General features: G+C 40.8%; 2 protein-coding genes across 2 annotated transcripts; one reads left to right on the plus strand and one right to left on the minus strand.

Moving 5' to 3' along the window:
- Positions 1-225: 225 nt before the first annotated feature.
- Positions 226-8,720, plus strand: gal (galanin/GMAP prepropeptide). The gene is made up of 6 exons (XM_053319464.1): positions 226-306; positions 1,109-1,163; positions 3,264-3,335; positions 7,454-7,540; positions 8,068-8,139; positions 8,659-8,720. Exons 1-6 carry the CDS (start codon positions 226-228, stop codon positions 8,718-8,720), a joined length of 429 nt encoding a protein of 142 aa, XP_053175439.1.
- Positions 8,721-10,329: 1,609 nt separating this feature from the next.
- zgc:110339 (uncharacterized protein LOC550490 homolog) lies at positions 10,330-24,168 on the minus strand. Its single transcript, XM_053319325.1, has 6 exons — positions 23,928-24,168; positions 22,950-22,995; positions 22,386-22,573; positions 11,507-11,662; positions 11,223-11,333; positions 10,330-10,568 (listed from the first exon to the last, which is right to left on the minus strand). Exons 1-6 carry the CDS (start codon positions 24,072-24,074, stop codon positions 10,455-10,457), a joined length of 762 nt encoding a protein of 253 aa, XP_053175300.1. The 5' UTR covers positions 24,075-24,168; the 3' UTR covers positions 10,330-10,454.
- Positions 24,169-25,735: the final 1,567 nt, after the last annotated feature.

Raw genomic sequence — 25,735 nt, forward strand, 5'->3', positions numbered from 1 at the left:
ACACACACACACACACACACACACATAGCAACTTCTGCTGCTGATTTCAGAGAGGAACAGGCGCTGTGTAAAAGTCATATCAAAGGTAACCTATACTGCGTTTATGGAGTTGATGTTTTTTAGAGTTGAAAAGTGCTCCTGAATTTCATCTTAATCAGAAATGTTTCCAATTACTTTACAGGTGATGTTATTGTTTTTCTTCTTCTCTCTGTTTCTGTTTCTTAGATGCAGAAGTGCTTTGGGATTGTTTGCGTATCGCTCATCTTTTGCGCAACTCTCTCTGAGACCATCGGGTTGGTGATTGCGGTAAGTTGTTAACTCATGAAGTCTAAATGAAAGTGCTAAATTTTTCATTTAGTTGCAGCTTTGTTGTCATTCTTAACAACTAAATAACAGCTGGATATCCGACCAGGTGCCAAAATGTTCATTTAACCGCTCATCATGTAGATTAATAAGACAGACCATTAAAGTTTATAGTAGTTTATATAGGTTTATAATGTGGGCTGTAAGCAGGCATAAGGTATGTAAGATTCAAGATTGTTAACGTTGATATCATAGTTGACACAAAAGTCACTCAAAGGCGGGTTTGAAACTGGTTATAAATAAATAATATAATATTATAATAATATTCAAACCTGTTGAGCCTGATGGTTCATTTCTATGTTTCAAAATAGTAAAAAAAAAGTTTTAAAGCATGATTTTAAATACTTCAAGTGTCTTAAAACAGCAGTCAGGAGGTCAAATGAACACGTAAAGCTGTTTTCTTACTGTAATGATACCTCCTGTTCATACTGAGCATTAGAAGACCCCTTCATAATACACTTACAATGGAAGTGATGGAGGACTAAATCCACAGTCCTCCTTCTGTGTAAACATGGATTTAAAAGTTGATGTGAAGCTAATATGAAGCTTCAGCGTCCAAATGAGTCAAATCTTCATCTTCTATGTTTCAACGTTACAGTGTTTTTAGTACCAAAGTCTTTTTGTTACTATACTTCCACCACAGCTGGTTAAAAGTTGTCTGTGTGTGTGTGTAAAATAAACATTTGAATAGACAGAGTCAGAATGTGAATTCATGATCTGATCATTTTGTGTGGTGGTCCTGCAGGCGAAGGATAAGCGTGGCTGGACTCTGAACAGTGCTGGCTACCTGTTAGGGCCCCGTAAGTACTGAGCACACACACACACACACACACAGACCAGCCCACTGTTACACTGCATCACTAATCAGCTCCAGTGTGTCAAATGGAAGCATAATTTATTTATTCTGTGTCATTATTTGTGCTTGGAACATGTTTAAAACAGTTCTGTATCCTGTGTAAAGTCATTTTTCATACATTGCAAACTTCAAATTTCAAATAACAGAATTGGTAACATACTGTACCTACTAGCGCTGGGTATTGTTATCACTTCCAATCCAAGTACCTTTTAAGTGATACCAACTGAGTACTTCATTCTATGCCCATCATGTGAATGGAAGCATTCAATTGCGTAAAAATGCCACCAGTCCTCCACATCTAAATAAGAATAATATGTATTAAATTAAAATTCATTAAATAGTCATATTTTCGAGCTCTGAGTGCAAAAAGGAACACATTACAGGTATCATTTGACAGGAGATGTTTCAATACTACTTGGTATCCATTTATTTTTGGCGATACCTTAAAGGTATTGAGAACCGATACCCAGCTCTAGTACCTACATAGTTAAATGATCAAATACATGGTGACAAAAAGATGATTTGTATGCAAATAAGTTTAAATCATCTGTTTGTTGACTTACATCATTATACAAAATATTTAATTATACAATTGTCCTGACTGTCAGTGTTTATAATACATTGATGGCATGTCGGCATCAAAAATAAAAACAAAAGACTTTGATTTGTAGCTTTAATTCTAAAATATCAGCATCCACCTTAAAATGTCCTACGTAACACCTTCAGCACAGGAGACAACTTTGGTATCAACAACTACTTCCATCCCCATGTTGCTGATGAGCCTGTTTAGCTTTCTATCTTCCAGTCATCCTGCCTCTGTGTGCTCACACAGCAGCTGGTTTGTCTTGTTGTGTCTTTGAGCCTCATGTAAACAAACTGAAGCTAGGTTATGTTGAAGTAGATTATCTCATTAACATCAAAATGTCCAAAACCTGCTGATGTCCACTGAGTTTATGCATTGTAGCAGATGGAAAGGGATTTGTTTGATATGTTATAACAAGTAGTGCTTAGAGGGTTATACAGTACATCTGTGCTTTAAGGCTGAAAAACCTAGAAGTGATGATACATTGGCAACATTCTGGGCAATATTGACTTCAGCAGAGTCACAAGCACAGCAACAGAGGATAACACTGCAGTGGCTGAAAGGAGGAAATGTGAAGTGATGAGAGATAAATGTAGATATGATGATGTTGGAGAACTGTAAAACTTCAAATTACAACATGTTTTTATCAGTGTTCCAAAACTGCAAGAGATAGAGATGTAGCTGAGTTTCCGACCAAATATATCAGAATTATGTCTCAATATTCATAAAACATGGAGTAAATTTTGATACATGTTCAAGTCTTTCCCTAAAGCTCACATGGAAATAATAATCACAGTCTTCTCTCACAGTTTAAGCTGCAGTAGTTGATATTTTTGGGCACACAATCTGAACAGCACAGTATAATTCACTGTGTGTTTGTCACCAAAATAAAAATATTGATTACTGCAGCTACTGTATAACTGAAAGTGGGGAACTGATAAGACTCCATGTAGCCATTTCCTGTTTATTGTTGGTAGGTTGAAAATCTCAGGCTGTTATAAAACTCAAGGTGTATCACTCTGGCTCAACAGCTCACATGTATTGCTAGAAAATGTTGCCTATGTAACGTGACTTACAAAAGAGATGATCATCTTTTGTGAATCAGTGCTGTTATCTCTCTTTGTCCTTCACACTGTCTCTCCACTGTGTCAGCTAATTGAGTATAATTTAAAGATGCCCTCATTACCTATAGAGGACATATTAAGTGAACACTGAGTGTCCAGATGTGTAAGTGTGTGTGTGTGTGTGTGTGTGTGTGTGTGTGTGTGTGTGTGTGTGTGTGTGTGTGTGTGTGTGTGTGTGTGTGTGTATGTTCTTACCAATGTGTAGGGGTCCAAATTATTCCCGAACAAAAGAACCCTGGAAATGTTGTCCCTTTGTGTATGTGTGCGTGCGTGCTTGTGCATGTGCGTGTGTGTGAAGCCCCGGTAAAGGTTGCTCCTGCCTCATCCTGTGTTTCAGGTCGTATTGATCACCTAATTCAGATAAAGGATTCTCCCAGTGCCAGAGGCAGAGACGAGCTGGTCACTCAATGTAAGATAGAAACATATACGGTCGCTGCAGGGCCTTGGTGTCAAGCCAGGAATTGCTCTGTCCAAACATCTCACCTTCTAGTCTGTCATCCTGCTGCTGTCTGCGCTTACGCATCCAAACACTGCATCTATCTATGTGTGCTTTCAGCTAAGAACCTCATATTGAATTGGACTATAATGCTGCATTCACGCAATCTACGTAAGCAGAGTGGGTAAAACTGAAAAAATGTCCAACTACTTTCAACTGGAAGTACTATTTCTAAATTCCCAGATGTTTACCACTGTTGCTAACCAGTCACACCAGATGAAGTAGTTTCATTTAGCTGTGATAGTTAGTTACCAAGTAAAACACATGTGAAGAGTGTGTGGCTTCTTTTAAATGAGTAGAAATATTCACATCTGTCACAGTTCTAGAGTTATAGATTATAGATTATCGTCTATATTATTATTAGGTTGCTATGTATGATATGCAGTGGTGGACTGGACTCACATCTTTTACTTAAGTGGAAGTAATTAATTTAGCAATATTAGAGTTTGCTCATTTAATCCAGTGGTTCCCAACCTAGGGGTGGAGCCCCTCCAAAGGGTCATTAGATGAATCTGAGGGATCATGAGATGATTAACAGGAGAGGGAAAAAAACAAGGTTCTGATTTTCAGTTTTTGGACTTTTTCTGTAATCTTAGATTTTTGCTGAAATATTGGATCATTAGAACATAATGACATACATAAAAAACACTATTTCCCTCTGAAATGTAGTAGAGTGGAAGTATAAAGTAGCATCATATGGATATACAGTAAGTACATTAGTTGAGTAAATATACTGACAGAATATGACAGAAACACTGTATAAATCAGATCTTGATGGATTTAGAAAACTTCACAAAACATACCACAAATGATTTTAAACAGCTCTTCTAAAATGAACAGCACATCATTTCTAAACATGAGCTACCTCTCAGTAAGCCTAGTTTAATAAGATGTGAAAAACAAGCCTTCCACTAACTCTGAGGATATCTTATAATATAGTATTTTATAATATCTTAACTAGTAACCTTGCAACTTAAACCACCAGGACATGCCTTCACATGGCTGTGCATGTGTTAAATATGACATATAAGATAATAATAATAATAATAAGATATGATGTGTGTGAGTTGTTGTTGCAACATTTCTGGCTGTTAATGGAGCTAAGCTAGCAGTTTTGCTAAGCTGTGTTGGAACACTGGCAAACATTCATTTAGGAAAAATGGCAATCTAATGCTGTAGTGAGTGAAATAAAAATTTTAAACACATTACATACATAATAAGGCTAGCATTGATCTTTTAAATCGAAAACATATGCAAAATAGGCATCAAACTGTTCATTTGCACAGGATAGTTACACTTTTAGTAGGATATGAATTTAGTGTATACAGTCTATGTACAGTTAGGATGTAGTAGGACAGCGGTGCTTTCAATTAGAAAAGAAACAGAGTCTATGAAGTTAATGTTGACTCCATATCAAAGAACAGTATAGCTACAAAGCACAGTAATCTGACTCTAGCAAGACAGTGTGAGTGTTCCTCTGTGGAAGCATTTATGGATCTCTAAGCTGATAGCACACTAATATACTGTATGTCTGATTTCATAACATTCACAAAAATAACAAAAAACACCATCCTGTGTTATATTTGGACAACGGAATATTTTCACTGTAAATTGTTACAGCAAATCACAAATGAACATAGTAATAACACATTTTTCCACTGCACACAAGTTTCACATTTTGAAGAAAATATTATTGCTGTTACAGCCATAACAGCACTTAGCTTAACTGTCCCCCCTCCCAACACATTTCCTTTATTACTAATGTTTAAGAATATTAAATATAAAGACTGAATCACCAAGCGCATATAGACATACAGACAAGAGGAGAAGTTTATACCTGAAAGAGGAAACCTAACCTAAGGAAACATATTTTACTTTCGGGTCACTCCAATGTCATGTATTCTAATTGGACTCTTAAATGTTAAGTTTTACACACACGCACACACACATACACACACTAATGCTGAGGGTACCAGCTCAAGCACTACTTTAACTAATGAGGAAGCTGCTGAGATGACTCAAACCATCTCGGCCACTTCATGTTCTTCCTCTTAAATCACAGGTCATGACCTCTCATACAGTCAAGTGGTGAACTGATGAGTGAACTTAAAGACACAAACCTGAGAAACACTGCTATACTGTATATACATATATATATATATATATATATATATTGGCACTGAATAATGCAATGTGAAAGAAAGCAGTTTGAGGAAGATATTTTCTTTAGTGAATGTTTCATTAACTTATATCCTCCTACATACATACCTACATACTGTACATACATACATACTGTAAATCTTCACCTTTCCCATAGCTCTGTGACTTGATTGTGAGAAACTTGAGCTGGTAGTAAAAACGATATCATGGTTTTAGAATCAGTTAACCTTGTAGCTACCGTATTTCCAGATGTAGCAAAAATATAGAGGTCTCTTAGTATTTCTAGAGGGCATATTTTTCCTGTTTTGGGTTAGCTAGGCTAAACACATAACTATCACACTGTAACTGCACACTAGTTCTACACAGGTCAAAAACTGAGACCTCAATCCATGAACACCAGACTGCTACTGCAAAATCTGAGACATGGTCCAACCTGAGAGCTATGATTGTATGTGATTGTAAAATGTATGCAGCTAAATGGCTCACGCCTCAGATCTTTCAACTGAGTAAAGAAATAAATCAATCAAAATCATTCTTTTTAATTCATAAAAAATATTTAGCTTCAAGCTAAGAGTTCTCATATTGGTTTACCGTGTCTATTTCAACTAATATGTTCTGGTCAGTTATACAGCAGAGCTATCCACAGAAAGTACCACACACACACACACACACACACACACACACACACACACACACACACACAATGTAGTTAAAAAGCTACTATTATTTGTAATCTTAATACACACACCACATATAGCTACTCATTGTTATGGCTAAGCAAAATCACTTTGCTTTTCTATTTCTTTTCATTTTTATCATTAATATTATTTGAATGCCTTTCCTTGTGGGTAAAATCATCCTACTTTAAATATGTGCTTTTTTTCATTTCTTCTGTTGGTCAAATCTCTGTTTTTATTGCAATTCCATGAGCCAAGCCCTGCAGGTGGTCTGTACAAGTTTGGAAATTGAACCAAACAATTACAAACAAAATACCATGCTGAAATAACCACCTGAATATACAACTATGTCCTTTAGCTCTTCTTATGAGAACTACTGTAGGTAGAGGTGTGCCATGTGTGCACTGTGTATGTATGTGTGATGTTTCTGATACGGTGAGATAATTCTGACATGTATGTGTTCCCTGTTCCCAACCCTAGTTACTATGTTTTTGTTCACTTAGTAGTTAAAGCTTGTTTCTTTTGTAAAGAGACATTTTCAATTCAAACAAAGAATTGCATACAAGGCTAATATGAAGGAAAACCTGAAGCTGCAGCAAATGATTCTTCTGAAATGAAACACACTAATTGCTGTCTTACTTTTATCACATTAAAGACGGTGTAAAGTGAGTTCAGACATTTTATTCTAGCATTTCAACCATTTAGATTTGAATTGTGGAGCTAGGCTTCACACATTCTGTGTTCAGGATTTAGTGGGCGGGTCTGAAAATCACCTCTGCGTTAGCATAAACTCGCCCCTGCTACTGTAGAGGTATAAATACATTAAGTGCACACTACTACTACTACAGTCTACAGTTACTTGGTAGGGGGCGGGGTTTCGCAACGCCCACAGCGTTTGGTAGCAGAGAAAAGGCTGAGTTTTACACAACATTGAAGCCTAATTTCATGTATTTGGTGATTTTTTTAAACATTCAAATTTGGCAGGGTGGTTAACAACACACTTTTCTGTGGTATGTCAAACTTAGAACACATATTTATTCTTACTTTACACAGACTTTAAAATGTAGTTTAACTTTGAATACATCATAAAATGGCTGAATTGGAAGTGAATGGAGCTCAGGGCTGCACCCAGTGGAATGAAATACTCTGCTGTTTGTATGACCGTGTCGACTGTGATCACTCCTCATTGTCCAGATGGCATAGATGGACACAGGACACTAGGAGACAAGCCCGGTCTGGCTGGCAAGAGAGACATGGGCAAGGAGGAGGACTTCAGACCAGGTCTGTGTGTTTGTCTCTTACATATGGAAACAGGACTCCTGCTATCAACTGTTAACAGATATACACTCTTTGATTTTGTTACAGTATACAGTATAACTCCTAAACAGTACAGCTAAATCCAAAGCTCACCACTAAGAATCACCAAAGCAACCACCTAGCAACACTCCCAAAAACCCTTATAACAACCTAATGGCACCCTAGAATTCAAACATGTTGTATTCACCATATTCTATAAAATAGTGATTGTCTTTTTTCATCATAAATACATAGAACACACTCTGTCTGCTCTCTGACAGATACATTAAGGAGTAATCAAACATTTATTAATGACTGACAGGTCATTTATAAATGTGAATTGGTGCAGAGACTAGTCATTATCTCAGAATATGAACAGAATGTAAGAGTTCAAATGTTTTAAATAATTCTTCAACATATCTTGGTTTCTTACCAGAGTTTCAAACACAACTCCAACTGTACATTTTGACATTTAATACAGACTTGAGTACTCTGTCGCTCTGCCTCCACAGGTGCCCTGAGAATAGCAGATGAAGACATCATCCACACCATCATTGACTTCCTGTCGTACCTCAAACTTAAAGGTAAGCTTATCATTTGTGTCATTACATCTGGATTCTTCTTTAATTCCTATCTGCTCCCATGCTGTATCTATGTATATGTTTCACAATATATTCATTTATTCAACACAAAGAGGGCATGCTGGTTCTGATTATTAGGCTAATGTAGTTGTAAGAGGTTTGATTGATCTTAAAATTGTGTATTTCCCAGTGCATTCTAATCTACTACAGTGACTTTAGAAGGCTTTAGATTATGAGATAAATCATGCACAGGTAAAACATTTTTCCTCATGGTGGCACTGAATTTAAAGGGGACCTATTGCTCATGTGCTCATTTCCACCTCTAAATTGTTATTTTTACACTCTCCAAAATATGTCATCACACATTTAGACTGGCCCTTTGTGCAGCCCCTCAGTCCAGCCTGTCTTAGGTTGTGGTATCAGAGTTGTTAAGTTACAAACTGCCTGTCTGTCTGCCTGTCTACACAAATCATTTTAAATGTGCTCTGACTCTTAAAACCATGTTTGTGTGTGTGGTTGCAGAGATGGGAGCCTTGGACAGCCTGCCTTCCTCTGTGACATCAGATGAACTGGCCAATCCCTAATGTGTCTGCCTCTCTGCTGTTCACCTCCCTTTATCCCAGTCTATGTTTCTGCCGTGTGGCTACGGCTGCCCTAAATGTTACCTTACTATAGCTCCATTCACATTCTGAGATGTGTCCTGGTACCAAAGATCTGATTCTTCAACTTGTTGTGACACTGATTGATTAACCCCCCTCCCCCCCAATACCTATATCAGATCTTTCTGCTCCTGTGTAAATAAAACTTATCGTCCACTGAAAGTCACTGGGACTCGGGGTGGATGTCTACTGACTGTAGGTGGTTCTAATAGGGAGCTCTGTTCAGAATCCCACACACTGCATTATCATTCTAATAAATGATCACCTGATTTAAGAGAATGGAGTGAAATAAACAAACAAATGGCACTGGATTCACATCTTGATTTTATTTCTTCTCTTGAGAAGTTTTTACACTGAATAACTTTACTGTGTATATTTATGGTAAAATGTTAACATTCTTTGGGAACAGTGAAGTTGTACCAACTTTAATTCATCTATTAATTGCTTTGTATACTGAATGTAAGAATTTAGTGACAATTTCTCACACCTCAAAATGTATTTAAACTGCTCATTTTATTCAACTAGCTGGCCACAATCCCAAAGATTTTGATAGGGCTTTAATGGGTCATGTACTTAAGGTGCAAATGAAAGTTTGATGTGTTTCCCTCTTTCGTCATAACTTTCTTGTAGCAAATAATGCTCACAGATTTATCTTTGCCAACTGCCTCACCAATATCATTGGATCTGAATCCCAAATAATCCCACAGGCACATCAAAGCCTGTATGCCTGCCTGCTCCACCAGCCTATATGACTATATGACTAATGACTGACCTCTGGTGGCGCATGTTATGCACTACAATACATCACGTTAACAGAATATCTCTTGAGTTTAAAAGAGAAAAGAGCATATGTTTGTGGCGATATTGAAAATCATACCTTCATGACTTCAGAATAGCACATTCTACCTTAATACTGCCCAAGCGTTGTATTTAAATGTTAAAGATGTTTTGGAAAAAATGAAGTCAGACCATTCATAAAGACTTTTACAATATTGAGATTCCAGTGCAAATGTCAACATCTTGCTCTGCTCTGGGCCAACATCTGAAATCTTGCAGTTTTCTTAATCAAACTAAACTTTCTATGATTGAGACATCAGTCAGAATCCACTCATGACCAGCTTATCATTTATCTCTAAATATTCAGTTTCATGATGGGGGTGTTGTGTAGTTGGAGCTTCTTTCAATGAGGAAAACGTACAAACATTTAAAGTCAGCGTTTATTTGCGTATTTGCTGCTTCTCACAAACATTAACAGAGGAAGACAAACAGCAGACCTCCAGCCGACATCTTGGCACGTTAACTTTTTTTCCTGCTTCCAGTTTTTCACTATCAAAATAAAAGCATTTTAAGTAGTTCAACTCAAAGCTTTCAAAGGAAATTAAATCTCTGGTTAAACACAACAATAACCATTTCTTGTTCCTTACTAATATTGTTAATAACAACATTTCCAACTGTAAATACTTTGCCCTTTTAACTGACCATTAATTAACTTATTTATTTATCTATTTAACTTAACATTTCTTAACAGGGGGTAAGAGAAACAGCAACTACATCTACTTTTCAATTTCAAGCTGTTTACAATAAGCTTGGACACACTGCTTTAAATATTTCCTAAACAGTACAGACTATTAATTACAATGTTACACCCAGTGTTTGATTTTACCATGGTATGATATTTCCACGGTAGTCCTTGAATCCTCCGTGGTCATTTTCTGTGAGATTGGAGAGGACAGTCAGCAGCCCAGAGACACTGTCTTCTACTGTCAATTCAGCCTGAAACACACAGGAACATGCACCCAGCAAGACTTCAGTAACTTTAACACATTAACAACTTCAAGCCTGAAATTCACCCCAAAGAGCCAGATTATTACCATTTTATTAATCAGTCTGAGTTGAAAATTTCAGTAATGCAAAATAAATGTAACTTCCATTAAATACAATTTAAGTATCACTGTTTTGTATGGAGGCCCAATTCTGCCAAAATAAGAAAAAAATCAGCTGAGCTGGCTTACTTGCAGTAGCTACTTCTATGATGAACACGAGGTCAAGATCAAGAGCTCTGATGCTAAACGTGATGCACAATAATGCAGGTTATTATGCAGGTTATGTTATTATCATATACTTGCATTCTTCACAGGTGATCACTAACCACTTTAATTTTTTTTGTCACCAATCAGATTTATCAGCATAAACTACAAGTATGTAATATAACATATACATCATTGATAATATCATTTGGAATAATTAGCTTGTCATACAATAATATGCCCATGCTATGAATAAGTGGACAGTGTGTAACAGTGTAGCTAACCTAATGAGTCTCCACTTTACTTTGTGTTTTGCACATATTTCAAATGGCCAAACAATCTACTAATGCAGCTTCATGTTAACCCACAGCAAATAAATAAATAATAATAAAATACTTACGAGAGGGCCTCCCATGTCAGTCTTGACCCAGCCGGGGTGGAGAGCCATACAAAGGATTCCATGTGACCCCAGGTCTGCAGCCAAACACCTAGTCACCATGTTCAAAGCTGCCTATGAAAATTAGAAAGCAATGCTTTGTTGAGCAAAAGACAAGCATTACTTCTTTAGCTGTTGTTTTCAAGTGAATACTGAAATAAAAAACACATACAACACATAATTCTCGAAATTGCACTCTTTATGATAATTTCATACATTGCTTCTGTGTAAAATAAAGAGAGGAAGACCTTAGAGGTGCGGTAGGGATAGCTCTTAAAGCTGGCACCTTCACCCCAGGTGTATGTGATGGAGCCCAGGATGGAGGAGATGTTGATAACCGCTGCTCTGTGCATTCCCATCCCTGTGGACTGACCTGCAGCAGTCTGCAGCAGAGGCAGGAAGGCCTGGACCACAAGAGAGCAACAATACAAGTGATCAGCAGAAGATCAACAGGTTTGATGTCAATAGATGTACTTAATGTATGGGTCACAAAGCAAGGCTTGAAAGAACATAAGTCTAGCTGGTCTAGATAGATGACATACACACAAATCAAAAAATCACAGTTGAAGTGAGTTCCTCAGTTCAATGCAGAAGTTCAAGTAAGTAATAGACTGAAATCATTGACAAAAATATATCAAGATGTAAATATTTAAAAACTACTAATGATTTAAAAACGGATGAATCCACTTTTGATGTTCCACTGAGTATTTCTGGCAGCAGAATGGTGTGTGTAGGATTGAGTAAAAATAAACTATAGTGTGTGTTCATGATAATGAAGGAACATGCCACTCAGTGCAACAGTGTGGTTCATTACTTTAATAGTTTTTGGACTACAATAGTGTAGGAATAAGGAATAAGATCTATATTAGATGATACTCAGTAGATCAATTCATTGTACTGTAGGTTTGGGTTTGCACACGGAATTTGTTGAAAGTTGGAAAAAATGCAGAATATAGACACATAGACTGTCTTTTGAACCATGGACCGTATTATTATCGCCTCAGATGTTGTGGAGGATAGATACAGAATGAAAGTACAAATGATCTTCTTCTGAAAAAGATAATGCCATCACATTTAATTCATGATGATGTTGAATTCTTTATTTGCATTTATTTCATACATTTATTTTTCTTTTTATACAGTTATTATCTGCTGATTATTGAGCACTTCTGTACATTTTGTGTTGTCATTTATTTTCTTTATAGTGTACCACATTATATTGTGTTTTATTCATTTGTACACACCAGGAAAACAGAAAGATACCTTAACTTGACTTCTTGGTCTGTATTTTATTGGTCACTGGAACAACACACTCCCACCATTATAGCACCCTGTGCCATAGTGCCAGATTGCTGAATGAATTTGATGTGAATCAGCCTGAGCTGGGTTTCCACACTGTGTACAGAGTAGGGTTGAGTACCGATGTCGGTACTTTTAGTGGTCCTGACCGAACGATGTCAGTATTACGGAGTATTGATTCAGGTCAAATCAAGTGGTGCCAAATTTCGGTAGGTTCAGCTGGACATTGGGCGCATGCCAGAGTGAAATGTGAAATTGACAATACACATTTAAAATTTGTTTGTTGCTGAAAGACTCACTGTATATAATGTTATCCATAAAAAAAGTTTGTGAGTAAAATAAAGGAAAAATGTTTCTAATTAAAGAAAGTAAAAAGTTGTTCATGGTTCTTCTGTTGATCAAACACTTGGCATACCTCCCAAACCATCACAACTGTTACCTTCAACATGTAGACAGCACAGTAGTTGAACTTTCACCTCCTTCTTCAGATGGCTTAGCTTCACAACAGTTCCAAAGTTCGTCAGATAAGCCAATGGAATAAACAACATTCTTGCCTTGAGGGCTTGTCCGGGATATCTTGCACCCAAAGTGAGAATCATACCCCTAGACCAACAAGCCACAGAACACCATTGGAGCACCAACCATTTGGCCAAGTGTACCTTACAGACTGGACATACCTCCCAAACATCTCAACTGATAACTTCATGGTGTAATGGCCTGACTGTACAAATGAATTGCCCTTTTGGGACTAATAAAGTATTCTGATTCTGATTGTTTCTCACCTCCCTTTTTATATGTCATAGCTTCCTCCAAGTGTTCAAGGTTTCAAACTTGCAAAATTAACAGACAAACAGGAGGTACATGCCTGCCATTGGGGCTCATCTTGGATTTGAACCCGGGACTTCTCACACCCTAAGCAAGAATCATACCCCTAGAGCAACTAGGCAACAGAATTTGGTCATGTGTACCTTCCAGGCAGGACAACTCCCAAACATTTCAGCTGATCACTTCAACGTGTAGGTGCAGCGGTTTGTTTCTCACCTCCTTTTTAATATGTCATAGCTTCCAAGTGTTCCTCAAGGTTTCAAACTTGAAAAATGACTAGAAAAGGGAGAGGAGGGCTCATCCAGGATTTGAACCCGGGACCTCGCGCACCCTAAATGAGATTCATACCCGCCTAGAACAACGAGCCACAAGAAAAATGCCAACTGGGATTTCCCCCTCCAGTGAATGCTGTCCAAGTCTGCATCTGATTTGACTGCATTCTTCAACCAGTGGGTTTTCCCTTGACTCTTTCCATGTCTTCAGTGTTGGATACAGCTTTGTAATACTTGTCTGGAACACAGACAAATGTAGCAGTGTTTGAACAGGCTACGTTCAACCCCTCCTTCTGGATTTGTCCAAGCGTAGTGATTGATCCTTCTTGGTCAATGGCACACACTGCACTTGATTGAATTTTACCAGCCTTATCAATATTACAAGACTATTTATCTTACAACTGCCAAGTAGCTTCCACGGGAAAAAGTTACTGTCTTAGAGTAACAGGTCAAAAACTGCACACCTCTCTAATTTAATCAAATCCTTTATTCATAGCTATCCTCATTTGGAACAGCTTTTACTTACTCTCTGCCAAATTCACCTTTCTCCACTGAGCAATGTGGAGAAATGACTATACGTATTGGCTGTAAATGACAGGTATTTGCATAAGTTGGCTGAGGTACGATGGTACAGAGAATAAAAACCTACATCTATAAAAGCAAGCAACAAATTTTCAGTTTTCAACAAAAGTTTCCATCAAGATTCTAACTTGGACCACTGGATTCATAGTCCAGAGTGCTGTGCAATACACCATTGAACCCTGTTCAAGAACTCACAGTGTTCACATCCAGTGTTGTGCAAGTTCACACTTTTCATGAACCAGTTCAAAGTTCAGTTCACACATGTTCAAAGTGAACTGTTCATGTTCATCCATCCATCCATCCATCTTCTTGCCGCTTATCCGAGGTTGGGTCGCGGGGGCAGCAGCCTAAGCAGGGAAGCCCAGACTTCCCTCTCCCCAGCCACTTCGTCCAGCTCTTCCCGGGGGATCCCGAGGCGTTCCCAGGCCAGCCGAGAGACACAGTCTCTCCAGCGTGTCCTGGGTCTTCCTCGGGGTCTCCTACCGGTGGGACGTGCCCTGAACACCTCACCAGGGAGGCGTCCGGGAGGCATCCTGACTAGATGCCCGAGCCACCTCATCTGGCTCCTCTCGACGCGGAGAAGCAGCGGGTCTACTCCGAGCTCCCTCCGGATAACTGAGCTTCTCACCCTATCTCTAAGGGAGAGCCCAGCCACCCTACGGAGGAAGCTCATTTCGGCCGCTTGTACCCGCGATCTTGTTCTTTCGGTCACTACCCAAAGCTCATGACCATAGGTGAGGGTAAGAACGAAGATCGACTGGTAAATCGAGAGCTTCGCCTTACGGCTCAGCTCTCTCTTCACCACGACGGATCTGTGCAGAGTCCGCATAACTGCAGACGCCGCACCGATCCGCCTGTCGATCTCCCGTTCCATCCTTCCCTCACTCGTGAACAAGACCCCGAGGCACTTGAACTCCTCCACTTGAGGCAGAATCTCATCCCCGACCCGAAGAGTGCACTCCACCCTTTTCCGGTTGAGGACCATGGCCTCGGATTTGGAGGTGCTGATTCTCATCCCGGCCGCTTCACACTCGGCTGCGAACCGATCCAGTGAGAGTTGGAGGTCACGGTCTGATGAAGCCAACAGGACCACATCATCTGCAAAAAGCAGTGACCCAATCCTGAGGTCACCAAACCGGACCCCCTCTACACACTGGCTGCGCCTAGAAATCCTGTCCATAAAAATTATGAACAGGATCGGTGACAAAGGGCAGCCCTGGCGGAGTCCATCCCTCACTGGAAACAAGTCCGACTTATTGCCGGAAATGCGGACCAAGCTCTGACACCGGTCATACAGGGAACGGACGGCCCTTATCAGGGAGTCCGATACCCCATACTCCCGGAGAACCCCCCACAGGATCCCCCGAGGGACACGGTCGAATGCCTTCTCCAAGTCCACAAAACACATGTGGACTGGTTGGGCAAACTCCCATGCACCCTCAAAGATCCTGCAGAGGGTGTAGAGCTGGTCCACTGTTCCACGGCCCGGACGAAAACCACACAGCTCCTCCTGAATCCGAGATTCAACTATCCGACGGACCCTCCTCTCCAGCACCCCCGAATAGACCTTACCAGGGAGGCTGAGGAGTGTGATTCCCCTGTAATTGGAACACACCCTCCGGTCCCCTTTCTTAAAAAGGGGGACCACCACCCCAGTCTGCCAATCCAGAGGCACTGCCCCCGATGTCCACGCGATGCTGCAGAGTCGTGTCAACCATGACAGCCCCACAACATCCAGGGCCTTGAGGAACTCGGGCCGGATCTCATCCACCCCCGGGGCCCTGCCACCGAGGAGCTTTTTAACCACCTCGGCAACCTCAGCCCCAGAGATAGGAGAGCCCACACCCGAGTCCCCCGGCCCTGCTTCCTTACCGGAAGGCGTGTTGGTGGGATTGAGGAGGTCTTCGAAGTATTCCTTCCACCGATCCACAACGTCCTGAGTCGAGGTCAGCAGCGCACCGTCCCCACCGTACACAGTGTTTACGGCGCACTGCTTCCCCCTCCTGAGACGCCGGATGGTGGTCCAGAATCTCTTCGAAGCCGTCCGGAAGTCTTTTTCCATGGCCTCACCGAACTCCTCCCATGTCCGGGTTTTTGCCTCAGCGACCGCCCTAGCTGCGCTCCGCTTGGTCTGCCGGTACCTGTCTGCTGCCTCCGGAGTCCTACAGGCCAAAAAGGACCTATAGGACTCCTTCTTCAGCTTGACGGCATCCCTCACCGCCGGTGTCCACCAGCGGGTTCGGGGATTGCCGCCCCGACAGGCACCGACCACCTTGCGGCCACAGCTCCGGTCAGCCGCCTTAACAATGGAGGCACGGAACATGGCCCACTCGGATTCAATGTCCCCCGCCTCCCCCGGTACATGGTTGAAGCTCTCCCGGAGGTGTGAGTTGAAACTCTCTCTGACAGGAGACTCTGCCAGACGTTCCCAGCAGACCCTCACAATGCGTTTGGGCCTGCCAGGTCTGACCGGCATCCTCCCCCACCATCGGAGCCAACTCACCACCAGGTGGTGATCAGTTGACAGCTCCGCCCCTCTCTTCACCCGAGTGTCCAAGACATGCGGCCGCAAGTCCGACGACACGACTACAAAGTCAATCATCGAACTGCGGCCTAGGGTGTCCTGGTGCCAAGTGCACATATGGACACCCTTATGCTTGAACATGGTGTTCGTTATGGACAATCCGTAACGAGCACAGAAGTCCAATAACAGAACACCGCTCGGGTTCAGATCGGGGGGGCCGTTCCTCCCAATCACACCCTTCCAGGTCTCACTGTTGCTACCAACATGGGCGTTGAAGTCCCCCAGCAGAACGAGGGAATCCCCAGGAGTGTTTTCCAGCACCCCCCCAAGGAGTCCAAAAAGGCTGGATACTCTGAGCTGCTGTTCGGACCATAGGCACAAACAACAGTCAGGATCCGTCCCCCCACCCGAAGGCGGAGGGAGGCCACCCTCTCGTCTACCGGGGTAAACTCCAACATACAGGCACCAAGTCGGGGGGCAATAAGTATTGCCACCCCTGCCCAGCGCCTGACACCAGTGGCAACTCCAGAGTGGACGAGAGTCCAACCCCTCTCCAGGAGACTGGTTCCAGAGCCCTTGCTGTGCGTCGAGGTGAGGCCGACTATATCTAGCCGGAACTTCTCAACCTCACGCACCAGCTCAGGCTCCTTCCCCACCAGAGAAGTGACGTTCCACGTCCCTAGAGCTAGCTTTTGCAGCCGAGGATCGGACCGCCAAGGTCCCCGCCTTCAGCTGCCGCCCAGCTCACTACGCACCCAACCCCTTTGGCCCCTCTCACTGGTGGTGGGTCTGTGGGAGAGGGGTCCCATGTCCCTTTTTCGGGCTGTGCCCGGCCGGGCCCCATGGGTGAAGGCCCGGCCACCAAGCGCTCGCCTCCGAGCCCCACCCCCAGGCCTGGCTCCAGGGGGGGGGCCCCGGTGACCCGCGTCCGGGCGAGGGACACGAAAAACCATCTGTCGTACTCGTCATTGGGGTTTTCTGAGCTACCTTTTGTCTGGCCCCTCCCCCGGGACCTGTTTGCCATGGGAGACCCTACCAGGGGCATAAAGCCCCCGACAACTGAGCTCCTGGGGTCATTGGGACACGCAAACCCCTCCACCACGGTAAGGTAGTAGCTGTTCATGTTCATAGTTCACCATTTTTAATTTTGAACTAGTTCAAAGTTCAGTTCATTTTTGAGGTGAGAAATGAAAATGAAAGTCTGAACTTGTTTTTCAAACTATGACTTCAATCACTATGCCTACCTTCTAGCCTAAAACTGTTCACTGTAGATCTTAAAATAACACAAAATTTGCATATATATTATGGACAATGGACAAAAAAAAAATTTAAGTTTTTGGTTTATTTGTATGTTGCCCCAATACTGTTCCTCTAGAAAAGGACCGGAAATGAAATGTATCGTAAAAAAACATAATAAATAATTTTAGTGTGACAGAAGGGCCTCTTTGTCAAACAGTTTGAGGTACTAACGTTTCAGATTAAAGTGCTGAAATACTGTTTATACAGACAAAAAGGCTATGGTGTTATACTGCATTTGAACAGAAACTCTTTTTTACTTTTTATCAACTAATGCACCCCTGTAAACTAGGAGTCCCTTTGTAGTGGGAGGGTGAATACTCTCGAGTAAACAAATATGAAAAAAAAGTATTCTTATTTTGCTATGTTCCATTAATGTTGTAACGTGGAATTAACAGTTGGGTAGCAAGAACAAGTGTTGCAATAGACAGCTTAACAAATCAGTGTCTTACATGCATTTGAACAGAAAATATCTTTATGGTCTTATTTTTTTCATCATGTACCCTTTTTGAAGCTCTGTGGCACTGTCTCACTGCACTATTTAAAAAAAAACACACACACATAAGGAATCCCAATGTTGCAGTAAGTGATAAGCAGTCCACAGGCTAGGCCTACTGTTTCAGTCCAAACTGTTTTTTGTTCGCATTTAATAGCAGTTGCTTTTCAAAGTTGGCATCTCCCAGTCTGTTTCTCCTGGGCCTAAATATCTGGCCACCAGTGCTGAAGAGCCTCTCCACTGGAGCACTTGATGGGATTGCTGTGTTATATTTGATGAAGAGCTTTTTCAGTTTGGGTAGGAGCATGTACTCAGTAAACTCATCAGTGGTCAGGGCGTCCAGGTAGATGTCCACCTCAGACTTATTGATGGTTGATGGGCTTCGATTGAACTTGAAAAAGGATGAAGCACTGCTTTTCCTCTCAAAATCATCAGAGGTCTGGGCTTGATCAGACTCATTAGCCACATTCACAGATTGTAACTCTTGCTTCAACATCAGTCGGTACTGCATTTGCTTAATCTCATCATCCACCCAGTCCAGCTTGAACACTGGGGGTAGTATAGCTGCCAGTATGTGCTCTTTTTTATCAAGCATGCCTTCCAGTCTTTTAGAGTGTGACTGCAACATATTTTGGATAAGGGGACGGCATGCAGTCAGACCTTCAGTAGCTGTAGGCTTCGAACTCTCATCCAACAGACTATTCAAATTGTTTTTCAGTTGCAGAATGGTAGGAACCAGGTACCCAAGGAATGTGTTTTTCCCCCTGAAGGATGTTCAGTGCATTCGCTAAGGGACCCATCACACTCACAAACTTGTGGATGAAGTCGATTTCTTCTGGAGTGAAATGACGAAGGCCAAACTCATCACAGACGGTGTGCAGAAGGAGTCTGTCATATTCAGGAGTAGGATCCACTGGCACTGACAGATTGCTGGCCTGGGGAGTCAAGGTGGTTATGCGAGCCAGACGTTGCATTGAGAGGAACATAGAGTTCCAAAGTGTATCGTTTGGAGTGACAAAGCCAATCTTAAGCTTTTCCTCAACAAAATCAGAGGCTTTTGAACTCCGTTTCACTCTGTTCCACAGAGCAGATGCCTTGCACCTTCTGTGAGGGGGAAGGCAAGGATCCTCTAACGCTGAGAGAGGTGCAGGCTCAAGCCCATCATCATCTTCATCCGAGCTCTCACTAGCAGGGGTAGATTCTGAGTCATTGTCTTCAGTTGTTTCATCAGCTGCTGCATTAATAGCAACACTCTCTCCAAAACAGTTAAATGCTTTTACAAAATTTGAAGCATTGTCAGTCACTGTGCACACAATTTTGTTTTAAATTTTAAATTCCTTATAGACATCTGCCAGCACTTTTGCCAGTACATCATATGTGTGTGATCCTCTGACATGACGGCATGCAAGGGCTGCAGATCTCCTGAGTGATACATCATTTTTGTCAAGCCAATGAATTGTAATGCCCATAAATCCCTTGTTGACAGCTGACCAGCAGTCAGCTGTTGTGCATACAAAGTCAAGCTCCACAAGTTCAGCTTTTAGGTTATTGAATGAATTCTTTATTCAGCAGTCCCTGCACCTGCCTTCTTGAAGGCACATGTCTGCCTGGTTGCAAACCAGTCACTAGTTTTATGAAGGAGGGTTTTTCAACCTTACTCAGAGGCTGTAAATCTCCAACAATGTAGTCTATTATTAATTTGTCTACCTGTTGCTGGGACATCATACCTCTGAAGGCTGCAGGCAGTGTTATTTGAGTCGTTTGGGGATTTTGGCAGGGGGTCTTGCCCTTTCCCTTTTGACCCTCGAGGACTTGCATATATGCTTTCAGACTGGACGGATGCTTTAACTCGATGTGTCTTTTCAAATTCGAAAATGAACTCGTTGACGTCCGAACTTGTTTTTTCAGGGCAGGTGGACACAACGTGCACAGAAATGTTAAGTTTTTACCGCCTGCGTCTTTGCTAGACAATGAGAAATATGTCCGTAAATAACCATAGGTAGAGCGAGCCGGTGTCAACGTCTCTCCCTTCACTTTCACTTGCCATTTTTAGACTGCTGCCTGAGTTGCTCCGGCTTTGTTCGTTGTTATGATGTTGTATGTACAATGCATCATGGGTAACGTAGTGCAAAGCTGTGTAGTTTTGGAGTGGTGCCCAGTGCGAACAGATCGTGTCACTCGACTCCTCAGGGATAAACAAATTCCGTAACGTTTAATTGGACCTCAACAGTGACGTTCGTCGTTAATTTCACATAATCTGAACGAATTCACGTTCAAATTCATTATTTACAAATGTGTTGCGTTCAGTTCAACGTTCACAGAAAAATGAACGTGTTCAATGAACGCGTTCATTTGAACTCGTTCATGCACAACACTGTTCACATCCTTCTGACAAAGCGAGAATCATACCCCTAGACCAATGAGCCAGAGAACACTTCAGACATGCGATTGGAGCTCAGAGAATTTAGTCAATTGTACCTTTCAGACTGGACACAATTCCTAAACATCTCAACCGATAACGTCAAGATGTAAGTGCAGAGGTTTGTTTCTCGTCTCAGTATTAATATGTCACAGCTTCAAGGCTGGGAGCAGTGTTGAAGAATGACACAACGTATTGGCTGTCAGTGACAGGTATTTGGCTGAAGCGTGAGAACAGAGAATCAAAGCCTACATTTACAACAACAAGCAATACATTTTTAACAAAAGCTTCCACTCAGACTCATATTCGGATCACTGGATTCATAATCCAAAACACTAAACAAATACACCATTGAACCCTGTATTAGTACTCAAATACTTGTACAATGCCCACTTTGTTAGTGTATTACAAAATAAATAAAATACCAAATTTGGGAGGAATATACTTGAGTGCAGATACTTTAAGTTGTTACCAGATGGCAGTGTTGTGCCACTCGAGTTGTCTGGACTAACCTGCTGCAGACTTCAGGACTCCTGTCACTGTACGGATACACACTACTGTACATTACTCACTTTGATACGTTTTTGGTGTGACAGTATGAATCACGATTTCCTGACCTTTAATACAATTATCATTTTATTTATTGACACCATTTCAATACGGAATTTGAAAGTAAAAAACTGAAAGTTTTCAATTGATAGTGTTTGATTGTTTCAGGTGCAAGTCAATGCATGTAAATATGTACAATACCAGAAGTTGAAAGAGTTACTGGTCACTATAATCATTCCTCTTCTACATAGTGGCTTGTGAAGTGATACCTTCATAGAGTGACTCTACAGCATATTAGACATTAGTGTAAGTGTCCAATTGGAGATTGGAGAAGTCTGTGTGTATCTTCCAAAGTGAATCTGTTCCGTTTGTTTCCTTGCAGAGTTGGAACAGTGGGATATACAGAAAAAGGACTTACTGTTTTTAAGGAGAAATTGCATGCCTCAGTGTAATGACACCTTACTGCTCTGCTGATGCATGATATGCCACCATTTGCAAGCAAACTGCTGTTAACCTGTGTCTCAGGCTAATTTTCTACACATATTGTTGCTGCTGAAACACACAGAAATGTCCACCCTGAGGATGGAAATGTGCCCAATCCAGTGATTCTGACCAATATCAGCATGAATCTAGGTTTGAGAAGGTGTGTGCACTGTTATGCATCTCTGAATTTTGGTAACTAAGCTGGAACGGCTGTCCTAATTCAGACTGGAAATAGTAACACAGAGACTTCTGGCTTATTCACAGAATAACAGTACATCTGCTGTTTCAGAGAAAACTGTAAGGAACAACATGTTGGGCATAAACACCTCTGTGCTAAATGTTGTCTGACGCTCAGTATCACATTTGCAGACTGTAAGAGTACCTTTGTGACAAACAGTGGTGCGACACTGTTTGTCTGGAAGGTCTTCATCATGGCCTCTGGTGTAACGGTGTCTATGTCTGTAGAGATGTTGATGGCAGCATTATTGATCAGACAGTTCAGTCCTTTACTTCCTACAATGGACTGCACCTCTGTCAAGGCTGAACTGATACTCTGCTGGCTGTCTGTGTCTGTAAAAATGACAGAACACTTTGAACAGAAGATCATTTGCAGACTTCAGCCCTTGTAAATATCAGTATGGTTAGTGTTAATATGACTGACGTGGTGGTATGGTACATGAAAGTACTGCAATTAAATGTCTAGAAACTGAATTAGTGCTATAAATAATATACTTAGATGAGTATTAGTTCATTCGGGCAGACTGTGCCACTGTTGAGCAACCATATTAATATTAGTAATTACAATATAAAAAGTAGTGAGATCATACAAAACTGAGAAGTATAAAGTTATAGAAAGAAAAACTAAAATAGTGATATGACAGACCATATGCATGGTGTACCTGATACAACTAACATCTTAACAATAAGACAGTATATGCAGACTCACCTAGTGTCACAATATGAACACCTGGGTTGGACAGCTCTTGCAGATCCTACGTTAAGCAAGAAAGTGAATCAATTATTCAGGACAATTATGCAGAAATGTATAGTTCGGATGCACAACTCATTTCCACTGAAATGTTTACTTTCAGTAGTTCAACCAGTGTAATGAAAAAATGTAATAATTACTTTCATGCAAAGCAAGGCATAACACACACTCAAATACACACTTTGGGTTGGGCTGACAAACCAAAGCCAAACTTCTGCTCCTAGAGTCCTACTGTATATGACATTATAAAACGGGTAGTTAAAATGTTGCAATCTGTCTGCAATGTTGCTAGTCGTGGTATAATATGCATATCCTACAGCATTAAATGTTCTTTTTCAGTTCTATTTTTAATGATCACTCAGTGGCTGCCATTAAAATATTGCCTTAAATCTGTAAGGCATCTATACAGAAATGAGGTAACAGGACTGAACGCTGAGTTTGACATTCTCAGTCACAATATGATACAAATATAATAAATAGAGAAAGATACTCAAATGATGGGACATCCTACTGATCATGTTCCTTGTGGAATGTCTCAAATATTTGGAGGGGGAAAGTGTCAGGGTAACAGGACTGAGCCAAAACCTGGGGACACGACTAAAATGTGTATTACATATTATTATATTATGTTATGTGTGCATTATTGCACACAATATTGTCATACAATAACATACAAACTGGTGAAGTGTAGCGTTAAAGAATAAATCAAGTTTCCCTTTGAGGGACAATAAAGCTCTGACCTAATCTTACCTGAACTGATGTTACATTCACTGAGTTTTAGGAGTCTGGTATCTCGCGGTTCCTCACGTGACAAAACAGACAATACGTTGGAGCTCGCGTGCCTGTGTAGTGTACCCATAGACTGTAGAGTGTACCATTCAGTGTATGGTTGTGACATAATAATGATGTAGAACATTTTGAAACATTGTTTATTACCTTGGAGCCAGTCGGGTTGCGGACTGTCGCTATTATGGTAGCGGGTCTGTCGGTGCTTCTAGCTAACTGTTTGATCAGCTGTAGTCCTATGCCTCTGCTGGAGCCTGTTATCAGCACAGACCTACACTTTGCTAAACTCGCAGTCATCTTCACGCTGACTTCCAGCGAGAAGGAACAGTTATAACACAGTTTACCACAGTTATTAACAGTTACACAACTGAGCAGCAGCTTGTCAGCTCAACGTAAACAGGCTGGGCATGCTGCATTCAATGATACTCGTAAATTTGCGTTTCCTTTACACGCATCAGGTTGTCTTTTGTGTTGTCGGAAAAAATACATATAAACCATTGAAAATACATTTTTTGTGACTATTAATACTATGTAGTAAATACAACTGATGTTTTGGCTAAGCAAGAGGGCTTTTATTTTATGAGAGATTTATTGAGACAAATAGGCTATATAGGCCTAGGAGTATCCTGTGTTTACAACCTGTGTCTATAAACACACCAGGAGGACTAAAGGCTATAATGAAAGAGAGAGGAAAAGAAACAAGTGAATCAATATCCTGTAAAGCTCACAGGATTTACACGTTTAAATAACTTTTTGTTTATAAATTGAGATAAGTTAAGAGGAAAAATGTGTATTTGATGTAGGCCTACTGATTAAAGAACCCTAGCTCTGACCTCAACACTTTTATTCAGTCATTTAAAAAAAAAAAGGCCTTTCAGACTTTTGACCGCTTTCAATCAGAGGAAGAGCTGTTCAAAGACAAAAAGAAAACAAAATCTAATAAATGAAATACAATAGCCTATTTACAGTGTAAACAACAATATGACGGCCAACGGTTTTTACAAAAGAGTGCTAAAGCGTCAACCTCGTTCATACTGATGCTACTATGTCAGCGATTTCAATCCGTGATCCACTGTCTTCTCTTGCTTTTCTCGCTTTGCAGATTATCGTCATTTCTACGTTTATGAAAGTTCCTGAAGGCATCAGTCAGACTAGTACATAGCAACAGCAGTACTAAGACAAGCGACGCTAGCAGAAGTTAAAGTAACACTAGAAAGTTATCAAATGTTCATCTTGTAGTTTCAGATACTGTGTAGAAAAACATCATTACTGTACGTAAATGTATAACTTTTTAATGGGACAGTTCCTTAGTTAAAATTTTAAAAAAAATCGAATCATCTTTAATATATATGGCTAACTAATATAACTTAAACGCAGCTAACGGTGGGAAAATGCTAATGCTAAACTGAGCTAATGTATGAAGAAAAAAATGTACTATCCAACCATATAGTAACAATTTTGAGGCGAAAAAAAAATTATACCAAAAATAAACACTTCACTAGAAAAACAAAAAGTGTTTTGAGAAAACATTATAATATTTGGAGAAAAAAGGTAATGCAAAAATGAAAGCTTATTGATATGAACGTATTGATAGGTAAAGTATATTTCTGGTAATAAGATGTATGTGTGATTTCTACAGGTGCCTTATTCTGTGGAGGGATGGATAACACTCTGACTGAGCTGAACACGACACAGAGCACAGAGGAACATCTTAATGCAGAAGACCCTTCTTTAAAAGACTCTGAAAGAGAGAGGGACAATAATGGCCCTGCAGGGACCCAGGTATGGACAGGGCCCCCATCAGATGTCAGCATGCCAGGAATAGTTCCTCATTCTCTCCAACATCCCACACAGCCAGGAATGGTGGACCCTCTCAGCTATAGGTATAATGTTCATTCATTCATTCATTTTTTTCTTTTTGTTTTTCTGACAATCATAACCAGGTGACTCACTGATTA

Source organism: Scomber japonicus, chromosome 5 (genome assembly GCF_027409825.1).
Source record: "Scomber japonicus isolate fScoJap1 chromosome 5, fScoJap1.pri, whole genome shotgun sequence".
Taxonomy (NCBI): Eukaryota; Metazoa; Chordata; class Actinopteri; order Scombriformes; family Scombridae; genus Scomber; species Scomber japonicus.

Bases quoted from the DNA above. Each gene is read 5' to 3' on its own strand.
- gal (XM_053319464.1), top strand. From the start codon at position 226: ATGCAGAAGTGCTTTGGGATTGTTTGCGTATCGCTCATCTTTTGCGCA. The intron at 1,164-3,263 runs GTAAGTACTGAG...CCTGTGTTTCAG, and splicing joins TGGCTACCTGTTAGGGCCCC to GTCGTATTGATCACCTAATT. The intron at 8,140-8,658 runs GTAAGCTTATCA...GTGTGGTTGCAG, and splicing joins GTCGTACCTCAAACTTAAAG to AGATGGGAGCCTTGGACAGC.
- zgc:110339 (XM_053319325.1), bottom strand. From the start codon at position 24,074: ATGACTGCGAGTTTAGCAAAGTGTAGGTCTGTGCTGATAACAGGCTCC. The intron at 22,996-23,927 runs GTAATAAACAAT...TGCTTAACGTAG, and splicing joins GCAACCCGACTGGCTCCAAG to GATCTGCAAGAGCTGTCCAA. The intron at 22,574-22,949 runs GTGAGTCTGCAT...TCATTTTTACAG, and splicing joins TGTTCATATTGTGACACTAG to ACACAGACAGCCAGCAGAGT.